Genomic DNA, 12,017 nt, shown 5'->3' on the forward strand with positions numbered 1-12,017 from the left:
AAAAGCTAAATTCCATGGTGGATGAATTCTGTTATTTGCAAATCTGGATTAGAATAAGTGAGGCAGTTTGCGCCTCTGAGCTCTATTTTTAGACTGTGTGCAGGTTCAGCAGGAATTATTTCTTCAGGTTATTCTTGGTTCACATTTTCAAAGCTATCTTTGCATCCATGAGAGCTAGAAAAACAAGTTTTACACTGCCTCCTTGAAGCTAACTTACATACTTCTGAGGGTTTATGATCAATAGCTGAAAACTCCCTAATTCTGTCATTTTATTGTTCTAGGAATCCACCCTAAAAAGCATTTTGAGTGCCTTATGGAATTTGTCAGCACACTGTACTGAGAACAAAGGTGATATATGTGCTGTTGATGGTGCTCTTGCATTTCTAGTTGGTACACTGACATACCGGAGCCAAACAAACACTTTAGCCATCATAGAAAGTGGAGGAGGAATATTAAGAAATGTTTCTAGCTTAATTGCTACTAATGAGGACCACAGGTGAATATATTTTCTATTTTTCTGGGAATCAGTAGTGGTACCAAAAGTATGTTTAATAGTTCGTATGACTAAGTCTTAATATGAATGCATGTTTTAAGTATAGTAATTAAGCATTCATTTTTTAATGGATTTGATAAGGCAAGTATTTAATTTAGATAACAGGTATATGCAGAAGAATTAATATATGCTGCTTGTTAAAGCAGTTATTATCAGCCATAGGAAACCACCTGGAACGGTTTATATGGAAAGGATAGTGTGGGAGCAAACTGTTCGTATTTGTATAGGATTTGATTAACATTCAGATGAAAAAATAATATAAATTTGCACTGAAGAATTCATAATTATCATTACTATGGATTTAACTTACCTATAGCATAACAGGTTTTTGTTTTGCTTTGTCTCTTATCCTTTTGAAATGCCACTTACTCATTTTTGTTTTCAATCACTCAATACCAGGCAAATCTTACGAGAGAACAGCTGCTTACAAACCTTGTTACAGCATTTGAAGTCACACAGTTTGACAATAGTCAGTAATGCATGTGGGACCCTGTGGAATCTTTCTGCACGAAATGCAAAAGATCAGGAGGCGCTGTGGGACATGGGAGCAGTGAGCATGCTCAAAAATCTCATTCACTCAAAACACAAAATGATAGCAATGGGCAGTGCTGCAGCTCTAAGAAACCTGATGGCAAATAAGCCAGCAAAATATAAGGATGCCAACATCATGTCTCTGGGATCAAGCTTACCATCTCTTCATGTTAGAAAACAAAAGGCACTGGAAGCAGAATTAGATACTCAGCATTTATCAGAGACTTTTGACAACATAGATAATTTAAGCCCAAAAGCATCTCACCATAATAAGCAGAGACATAAGCAAAATATATACAATGAGTATGTTTTGGATTCCAGTCAGCATGATGATGAGAATTCCAGATCAGAGAGTTTTAATGCTGGTCATATGACTGTACTTTCACCATATTTAAATGCTACAGTATTGCCTGGCTCCTCTTCCTCTAGTAGAGGAAACATAGAAAACTCTCGATCTGAGAAAGACAGAAGTCTCGATAGGGATGGAGCAGTAGGTTTAAATAGCTATCATCCAGCTACAGAGAATACTGGAAACTCCTCTAAGAGAATAGGAATGCAGATTACTGCTGCAGCTCAGATTGCCAAAGTTATAGAAGAAGTAACAAGCATGCATATTCCACAAGCCGACAGAAATTCTTGTTCCACTTCTGAAATGCACTGTTTGACAGAAGACAGAAATGTCCCAAGAACAGCTGCTGCCCATACTCACTCAAATACATACTTTCCTAAATCTGAGAATTCAAACAGGACATGTCCTATGCTTTATACAAAAATGGAATACAAGAGAGCTTCAAATGATAGTTTAAATAGTGTCGGCAGTAGTGATGGCTATGGTAGAAGAGGCCAAATGAAACCTTCCATTGAATCTTACTCGGAAGATGATGAAAGTAAATTTCGTAGTTATGGTCAATACCCAGCTGACTTGGCACACAAGATACATAGTGCAAATCATATGGAAGACAATGACGAAGAGCTAGACACTCCTATTAATTATAGTCTTAAATATTCGGATGAACAGTTAAATTCTGGAAGCCAAAGTCCCTCTCAAAATGAAAGATGGGCAAGGCCTAAGCATATAATAGATGATGAAATAAAACAAAATGAACAAAGGCAGTTAAGGAGCCAAAATGCAACTTATTCCATGTACACTGAAAGTGGAGATGATAAGCACGTGAAATATCAGTCACCTTTTGGACAGCAAGAGTGTGTTTCTTTTAGATCAAGAGGATCCAATGGTTCAGAGCAGGGCAGAGTAGGCTCAGCTCTTGGAATGAATCAGAAAGTAAACCAGTCCTTGCGCCAGGTTGATGATTATGACAATGATAAGCTAACCAACTATAGTGACCGCTACTCTGAGGAGGAACAGCACAAAGAGGAAGAAGACAGACCAACCAATTACAGCATAAAGTACAATGAAGAGGAACATCATGTTGAACAGCCTATTGATTATAGTCTAAAATATTCAACAGAAGTTCCTCCCTCTTCTCAGAACCCATCTTTTACTTTTTCAAACAGTTCATCAGTGCAAAGCACTAAAACTGACCATATTTCCTCAAGCTGTGGGAACATATCAACCCCTTCAGGTAATTCAGAGAGACAGAATCAGCTTTACCCAAGTTCTGCACAGAGTAGAAGCAGTCATGCTCAAAAGACTGCCTCCTGTAAGACTCCCTCTATTAATCAGGAAACTATACAAACTTACTGTGTGGAAGATACACCAATATGTTTTTCAAGGTGTAGCTCTTTGTCATCTTTGTCATCGGCTGAAGATGAAATAGGATGTGATCAATCCACACATGTGACGGATGCTAACAACACATTACAGATATCAGAATTAAAGGAAAACAATGAGATTCTGTCTACAGAAGGTGCAGTAAGTGAAGTTGCATCAGCATCTCAGCACATCAGAACAAAATCTAGTAGACTTCAGACTCCTAGTTTATCTCCTGACTCTTCTAGACATAAAGCTGTTGATTTTTCTTCAGGTGCCAAATCTCCCTCAAAGAACGGTGCACACACTCCTAAAAGTCCACCAGAACATTATGTGCAGGAGACTCCACTCATGTTTAGCAGATGTACTTCTGTAAGTTCCCTGGATAGTTTTGAAAGCCATTCAATTGCTAGTTCAGTTCAAAGTGAGCCTTGCAGTGGAATGGTAAGTGGTATTATAAGTCCCAGTGATCTTCCAGATAGCCCTGGACAAACAATGCCTCCAAGCAGAAGTAAAACTCCACCCCCTGCTCAAGGAGCTCAAGTAAAGAGGGAAGTTACTAAAGGCAAAGTACCTAATACAGAAAAGAGAGCATCTGGTCCTAGACAGGTAGCTATAAATGAAGCTGTTCAAAGAGTTCAGGTACTGCCAGATGCCGATACATTATTACATTTTGCCACAGAAAGTACACCAGATGGATTTTCTTGCTCTTCTAGCCTAAGTGGTCTGAGTCTTGATGAACCATTTATACAGAAAGATGTAGAGTTAAGAATGCCTCCTGTACATGAAAATGAACATGGAAATGAAGCAGAACCTGAACAGCCAGATGATATAAAGCATAACCGAGAGAAGAAAGCAGAGAAGCCTACTGAAGCAGAAAAAGACATTATGGATCATTCCGATGATGATGATGATATTGAAATATTGGAAGAATGTATTATTTCTGCAATGCCAACAAAATCTTCATGTAAAGCCAAAAAGCCTTCTCAAGCATCTGCTTCAAAAATACCTCCTCCTGTAACCAGGAAGCCAAAACTGCCAGTTTACAAACTTTTGCCTTCACAAACTGGATTGCAATCCCCAAAGCATGTGAGTTTTACACCTGGAGATGATATGCCATGGGTATATTTTGTTGAGGATACACCAATAAATTTCTCAACAGCTACATCTTTGAGTGACCTCACAATAGAATTGCTACCGAATGAGTTCGCCAATGTAGAGAATGTGGGTACAAGGGCAGAGTCAGGGGACTTTGAAAAGAGAGGCACAGAAGGTATAAGTACAGATGATGCTCGGAGAGCAAAAAGCTCAACTAGGACTGTCCCAGGACTGGATTATGACAAAACAGAAGAGGGTGATATTCTGGCCGAATGTATTAACTCAGCTATGCCAAAAGGAAAAAGTCACAAACCTTTTAGAGTGAAGAAGTTAATGGATCAAATTCAACAATCATCTTTATCTGTAAGTAACAAAAATCAGTCAGAATGTGATAAAAAGAAGCCAACATCACCAGTAAAGCCCATTCCTCAAAATAATGAATATAGAGCACGTGTAAGAAAAAACACAGAGCCTAAAAGCAATATTAATAATGAAAGAAGCTATTCAGAGAACAGAGACACAAAGAAACAGACTCTTCAAAATAATTCAAGATATTTTAATGACAAACTTCCAAATAATGAAGAGCGTGTAAAAGGAAGCTTTTCATTTGATTCCCCTCATCATTACACACCTATTGAGGGAACTCCTTATTGTTTTTCACGGAATGATTCCCTAAGTTCTTTAGATTTTGATGATGATGACATTGACCTTTCAAGGGAGAAGGCAGAATTGCAAAAAGGAAAAGCAAAGGAAACAGAAACTGAAGACTGCACTAATACAGAACAGTCTTCAAATCAGCAACCAAGTAATAGGACACAAGTTTGTAAAAAATACCCAACAGGCAGAAGCCAACCTAAAACTTTCTCTCAGTCAACTAAAGATATTCCAGAAAGAGGAGCAGCTACAGATGAGAAAATGCAGAATTTTGCTATTGAGAACACACCTGTATGTTTTTCTCGCAATTCATCTCTTAGTTCTCTCAGTGATATTGATCAAGAAAACAAAAACAAAGAAAGTGAACCTGCAAAACAAACTGAGGCTCCTGATTCACAGGTAGAATCAAATAGACCACAGACTTCTGGTTATGCACCTAAATCATTTCATGTTGAAGATACTCCTGTATGTTTCTCTAGAAATAGTTCTCTGAGTTCTCTTAGTATTGACTCAGAAGACGATCTGTTGCAGGAGTGCATTAGTTCTGCTATGCCTAAAAAGAAAAAACCCTCAAAAGTAATGAGTGAAAATGAAAAAAATTCCAGAAATATGGGTGATATATTGGCAGAAGATTTGACACTGGATTTGAGAAAGATACAGAGGCCGGATTCAGAACATGGTTTCTCACCTGATTCAGAGAACTTTGATTGGAAAGCTATACAAGAAGGTGCAAATTCTATAGTTAGTAGCTTGCATCAAGCTGCGGCTGCTGCATCACTGGCTAGACAAGCTTCATCAGACTCTGACTCTATTCTTTCATTAAAATCTGGTATTTCTCTAGGGTCACCATTTCATCTTACCCCAGACCAAGAAGAAAAGCCTTTTACTAGTAATAAAGGTCCAAGAATTCTTAAGCTAGGGGAGAAGAGTACATTGGAGTCTAAAAAAGTAGAATCTGAAAGTAAGGGAATCAAAGGAGGAAAAAAAGTATATAAAAGTATAATTACAGGAAAAGCTTGCTCCAATTCAGAAGTTTCAAGCCAGTTAAAGCAACCACAACAAACAAGTATGACTTCAGTTTCACGTGGTAGGACAATGATTCATATTCCGGGAGTTCGAAATAGTTCCTCAAATACTAGTCCTGTTTCCAAAAAAGGTCCCCCACTAAAAAACACAAACTCCAAGAGTCTCAGTGAAGGCCGAAGTTCCATTATTTCTCCAAGAGGAGTCAAGTCATCAGTGAAACCCGAGTCAGCTCCTGTAACTAGGCAACCATCTCAACAGAGTGGATCAAGTAAAGGACCTTCTAGATCAGGATCTAGAGACTCCACTCCTAGACCTCAACAGCAGCCATTAAGCAGGCCTCTGCAATCTCCCTGCCAAAACTCAGTTTCCCTAGGAAGAAATGGTATAAGTCCTCCCAACAAACTGTCTCAGTTGCCGAGGACATCATCTCCTAGTACAGCTTCAACTAAATCTTCAAGTTCAGGAAGAATGTTGTATACAGCACCAGGCAGGCAGATGAGCCAGCAAAACCTTACAAAGCAAACTGCCTTACCTAAGAGTACCAGTGGCATTCCCAGAAGTGAGTTTGAAGCATCAAAAGGATTAAACCAAATTCTCAATAGTGGTGGATCAAAAAAAAAGGCTGAACTATCCAGAATGTCATCCACAAAATCTAGCGGAAGTGAATCTGACAGAACCGAAAGACCTGTTCTGGTTCGTCAGTCAACTTTTATTAAAGAAGCTTCGAGTCCAACTCTAAGACAGAAATTAGAAGAGTTTGCTTCATTTGAATCTCTGTCTCCTTACAGGTCAGGATCTCCCACTAGGTCCCAAATACAGACTCCAGTTTTAAGTCCATCTCTTCCTGATATGTCTTTATCCACGCATTTAACTGGCCAGACTAGTGGTTGGCAAAATTTACCCCCTAATCTGAGTCCTTCTGTAGAATTTGATGGGAGACCAGCAAAACGTCATGACATAGCTCGTTCTCATTCTGAGAGTCCATCTAGATTGCCAATCAGTAGATCAGGAACATGGAAGTGTGAACATAGCAAGCATTCCTCATCACTTCCTCATGTAAGCACTTGGCGAAGAACTGGAAGTTCTTCCTCAATTCTGTCAGCTTCTTCAGAATCCAGTGAAAAGGAAAAAAGTAAAGATGAAAAGCAACATGGAAGTTCTGTTTCTAGACACAAACAAAGTAAAGAAAGTCAAGCACCAGCAAAAGGTACTTGGAGAAAAATAAAAGAAAATGAAATTCCTCAAATAATGAATGATCCTCAGTATTCTTCCTCAGGTGCAACAAATGACTCTGATTCCAAAACTCTAATTTATCAGATGGCACCGGCTGTCTCTAAGACAGAGGACGTGTGGGTGAGGATAGAGGACTGCCCTATTAATAATCCTCGATCTGGAAGATCCCCAACTGGAAATATTCCCCCTGTTATTGACAGTGTTTCAGAGAAAGGGAGTATGAATGATAAAGATTCTAAAGAGATTAATGATAAACAAAATCCAGGGAATGGAAGTGTTCCTGTTCATACCATTGGTTTAGAAAATTGTCCAAACTCTTTCTTTCAGATAGACAGTCCAGCCAAGAAAGGAACGGAAACAAAATCTGTAAAGAATAATCCTGTTCCTGCACCAGAAAATAATGAAAGTACTGTTAGCGAGCGTACACCATTCAGTTCCAGTAGCTCAAGCAAACATAACTCCCCCAGCAGTACTGTTGCAGCAAGAGTGACTCCTTTCAACTACAGTCCAAGTCCCAGGAAGAGTAGTGCAGACAACAGTTCTTCTCGGCCATCACAAATACCAACGCCAATAAATAACAGCACAAAGAAACATGACTCGAAGACTGAAAATACAGACTCCAGCAGAACTGAGAGTCCTAAACGTCATTCTGGCTCTTACCTGGTGACTTCTGTTTAAGTACATTAAAAAATAAATGCAATTGATGTATTATATACAGCAGCTATTTAGAAATTTTGTTTCAAATGAAACTTTAAAAGACTGGGTGTTGATTTTATTTGTTGTTTTTATCTTTTGTAAATAGGTTTGATTCTTGCTAGAAGGTCCTTGTTCTGGAAGCCATATTTGATAGTATACTTTGTCTTCACCAGTAATATTTTGGAGGAATGCCTAACTGACAGCTTGGAACAAAATTGCTACTGCAATTATGTTTGTACAGTATGTTTATCATATTTAATTAGCATCCCTTTAAACATTGCTTGTCTTGAAATCATGAGCATTACAGATAGAGATGATACAGTCATATTGCTTTATGAATTGTTTATGGATTACAGACTGACTAAACTACATCAGGGAAGAATTGGTATTATTTATGCAAAAAAGTAATTCAGTTTTAGTATTTGTTAGTCCTTCTAACACAATAATTAATCATGTGGCTGTGAAATTCACAGTACTATGGTTTCTGCTGAACAAGCTTTCCCAGCCTGCTTTTCTGCATGAATAGAACTGATGGTTCATTTTCTGAAGTAATGATTAACATTTCTGTGGTCACATAATGTGCATAGATAGTTATGGTGTAACAATTTAAACTTTCTTTGTGCTCCACAAAAAACAGACAACTGTGTAACTGTCAAACCTTGAACAAAATTATTTTACCTGAACTAGATTTTATCTTAAAGTAGAATTTTTTTTGCTGTGCTGTAACTTGTTATATATTCTGGTACTTGAGGTGAGGTGGCTGCTCTTCTATTAATGAGACATGGGTGATGTCTCAACAGAGACTAAAATGAGCATTTCAGAATAAATTATTTCTTTATGTAAATTGTATGTGTTAATTCTGCATTACATAAAAACACAGTGTTTTATTTTGAGATGTCACCTTATAATGTGCTGTATAATGCACTTACACTTAAGGCCTGATCCAGCAGAATCTTGCACCACCAGTATTCACTCTTCTTTATCACTGACAAATGGCTGTTGTAGGATGCTTATAACCATTGCAGGATCAGGCCCTAGGTCTTCTGTACTATATTTGTAATTGAGACAGTTTCACACATCTCAGGTTAATTCTATTTGAAATCTTACTGCATCATTTATTTATTTTTAAAATACGATCAGGGAAAATTATTGCAAAAATCCTATGACAAAAAATGTGTTATCATAGTAGAAAAAGTTTTATATGGAAACCAGGACATTTGCTGCCTCAGGCCTTTAGTATGTGAATATGGTTTCTGCTAAAACCTTTAAAAATATAGCCTGAATTTAGATGAGATTTGGTTGAAGGTATAAACACTTAGGAGAGAACATAACATTTGCCTTTTCATGCATGATTAAATGAACCATGAAATGGTATCTCAGTTTTGTTGTATCTTAACTTGACTATTCTAAAGTTAGCATTCTAAATAATTGGTAATCAGGAGTCAAAATGCCGTGATTTCAGGAAGCACTGAAATAGAGCAATTTAACTTTATGGTATCTTTAACACAGTTGCAGACTGTACCACATCTGTGGCTTTTGTACTTCACCTGATATTGAAATGAATCTATTTTTATCTTAAATTCAGCATGTCATGTACTGTTTATGAACAGAAATGAGATGCTATCAACAAACAGAAATCAATTTAAATTGGTTTAAAAGCTAATACCAAAATATCTTTTTGGAGAAGTGCTATCTTATTTGCTCTTTTGTGCTTTGTCTCCTGTCAAATTTGCTTATAGACATGCCATACTTCTGTATCATCTGGTGAATCTGTAAACAAACAGCACCCATCATGTTAGCATTTAAAATATTTTCTATATAGTAGTCCTCACAAAACCTTTGATATGAATGTTATCATCCTTTTAAAGATGAAACAGAGACAGAGAGAGATTATGTGATTTGTTCAAAGTCAAAGCTTTGCATTGGAGTAGAATACAGAGCACCATCCCTGTGTTTAAAATGCAAGAAAGTCTTTCTTATAAATGATGTGATTTTTTTTGTACTGGATTTTTAACTATTAATTTGAAAGTATACCACATAATCCAGGATTGTCAGTTGACATCAGCTTTACATCTACATCCTGTTAATTTAAGAGTTTAAAGTCAAATTGAATCCATATAAAGAAATTCTGATTTCAGTTTTATAACTAAATAATTGTATGTGTATCAGACACCAGAATGTCTTTGAAAATTATAATGGCTTCTCTAGGTAGTCTTGGAGGTACTTCATGATCATTATAATTGGGAAGTTTCTCTTAATATCCTCATAACTAGCCTATATTTGTAGCAAAGATAGGTAAGATGAATTTTCCGACTATAAGGGTAGTGAAACACTAAAATATGCTTCCCATGGGAGTTGTTAAAGTTTCATTATAGAAATTTTAAGAAGAGGTTTAGCAAACATCTCTCAGGGATGGACTTTAGTATATTTCATATTGCCTGTATGCAGAGAGATGGGCTTAGGTGACCTTTTGAAATCTCTTCCAGACCTACATTTCTCTGATTCTATATCTAAAATGCTTAGTACCTATTAAAAGCCTTTTTGAATATTTAAGGACATCCATGACATTTGATTTATGTTAGTGATTAGGATACGAAGTTATATTCTAAGCATAACTATAAAAATGGATGCTGGAAATACAAAATCAGAAAAATGGAAAATGGCTGTAATAAATATATTTGGTTCTTGGCTTTTGTTAATGATGCCTAAGATTAATGATAGCCATATTTCATTTATACTGCTAAAGATTTACTCTTCTTCCTCAGTTTTATTTCTCTGAAGTCACCACAGCAGGTAACGGGACATTATTCATGTCAAGGCAAAAGAAGGAAAAGCAAGGAACTAAGGAAACCAAGACTTGTTTTGCTGTTCTTCTGAGATGCACTGCCTTTATTTCTCTAGATTTTGGTAGAACTTTTGTGATTTGTATGTAGACCTTTAGTTGTCCTTACCATTTCCAGTACATATCAAACTTGTACTTATATTTTTCATGTGCAGTTCTCTATCAGAATATTTCCCCCTATGAAAGCTTAAATATAGTTCTCAAAGCTCTTTGTCAGAGATGTCATCTTAGATGCCAGGATTTCCTGACATGACTGGAATACTGTTTCAAGCAAGACTTGGCTTCAGAATACAAATATAGTTTATACTGTATTCTTCAATGTGGACTATCTCTGATGGCTTTGGGGAAGTTAATTGTTGTGCCTTGGGCAAAGGGGAGAAAATGAAACTGATAATTTCAGAGACTGTCAGCCATACTTCCCCAGGGATATACATTCATATCTTCCCCAGTAAACTGCATAGGAAGGAGAATATTTGTCTGCAAATTAATGAGATTTTATTTTGAAAGTATACTAGTAGGCCATGAAACTGAAAAACTTATGTTAATCAGACAGCTGAATTCTTTGATCTTCATTTCAGAATATTTCTTACCTGTCCATCTGCCCCCCCCCACCCCATCAGAGACAAGAGAAATGGGGATTACCCAGAAGATAGTGAACAGTTTATTAATAGATGTCTTCATTCTTTTTTAAGGGTAAAGGCTGCATGTTAAGTCTGAACTGAAGTAACAGCTTGCACTGTTGAAAGGAGAAGTTTCCTTCTCCCTTCCCATGCTTCTGGCTGCTCATCTGACCCTTCAGTGGGCAAATTGAACTCTTACCTGGCAGGATTGGCAGGGGAATAAGATTAGTGCTGCTTTAGTGTGTTGAATCAGATCAGTGCAGAGTCAGGCAAGTGCCGTGTGAGCCAGCAGAGAGAATTTCAAACAGCTAGGACCAGTGGGAGAAGAGGGTAGAATCATAGAATGCCCTGAGTTGGAAGGCACCCACAAGGATCATCAAGTCCAACTCCTGTCCCTGCACAGGACAACCCCAAATTTACACCATATCTCTGAGGGGATCGTCCAAGTGCTTCTTGAATAGTGTCGGGCTTGGTGCCGTGAATACCTCCCTGGGAAGCCTGGTCCAGTGCTCCACCACCCTCTGGGTGAAGAACCTTTTCCTAATATTCAACCTAAACCTCCCCTGGCGCATCTCCCTGCCATTCCCTCGGGTCCTATCATTGGTCACCAGAGAGAAGAGATCAGTGCCTGCCCCTCCTCCTCCCCTTGTGAGGAAGCTGTAGACCATGATGAGGTCTCCCCTCAGTCTCCAGGGTGGGATAGCTTCCTTTATGGGTGGTAAGTGTTATATTGGATCAAACCATTACATGAAATTTTAAACTGGTATGCCAAGTTTCAGAACTGTTCTTCACCCTTTTTGAGACAGCAAAAACAAATTCAAGTTTTGGACTCTCTCTGTTGTTCACTCTGAACTGCCTAATATCCCCAAGCACTTTGCATTTAAACATATTATGTTCCAGAAAAGTCTTTATCCTGGAAACTCTGACAAGTTTCTGCAGAAGTATTATGTTAGTCTATAGTTTGTGTTCATAGAAAATAATTTTTGTTCATCAAAACTTTCCAAAGAGCCAATTTTTCTACTATATATAAACTTCTGGATGACAAATTTTAAA

The 12,017-nt window shown here is 37.6% G+C and overlaps 1 protein-coding gene across 8 annotated transcripts in view; it reads left to right on the plus strand.

Moving 5' to 3' along the window:
* The window catches only part of LOC142049874 (adenomatous polyposis coli protein-like), a 131,385-nt gene extending 120,416 nt beyond the window's left edge, over window positions 1-10,969 (plus strand). For 7 of the 8 annotated variants that reach the window (XM_075078015.1, XM_075078017.1, XM_075078013.1 and 4 more), the window contains 2 exons: window positions 282-496; window positions 953-10,969. In XM_075078015.1, coding sequence (XP_074934116.1) covers window positions 282-496; window positions 953-7,484 — 6,747 coding nt within the window. In that variant the 3' untranslated portion in view covers window positions 7,485-10,969. The remainder of the gene's footprint in view (window positions 1-281; window positions 497-952) is intronic. The other variant, XM_075078021.1, reaches the window with a different exon arrangement.
* The last annotated feature ends 1,048 nt before the right edge of the window (window positions 10,970-12,017 follow it).

Source organism: Phalacrocorax aristotelis, chromosome W (genome assembly GCF_949628215.1).
Source record: "Phalacrocorax aristotelis chromosome W, bGulAri2.1, whole genome shotgun sequence".
NCBI lineage: Eukaryota > Metazoa > Chordata > Aves > Suliformes > Phalacrocoracidae > Phalacrocorax > Phalacrocorax aristotelis.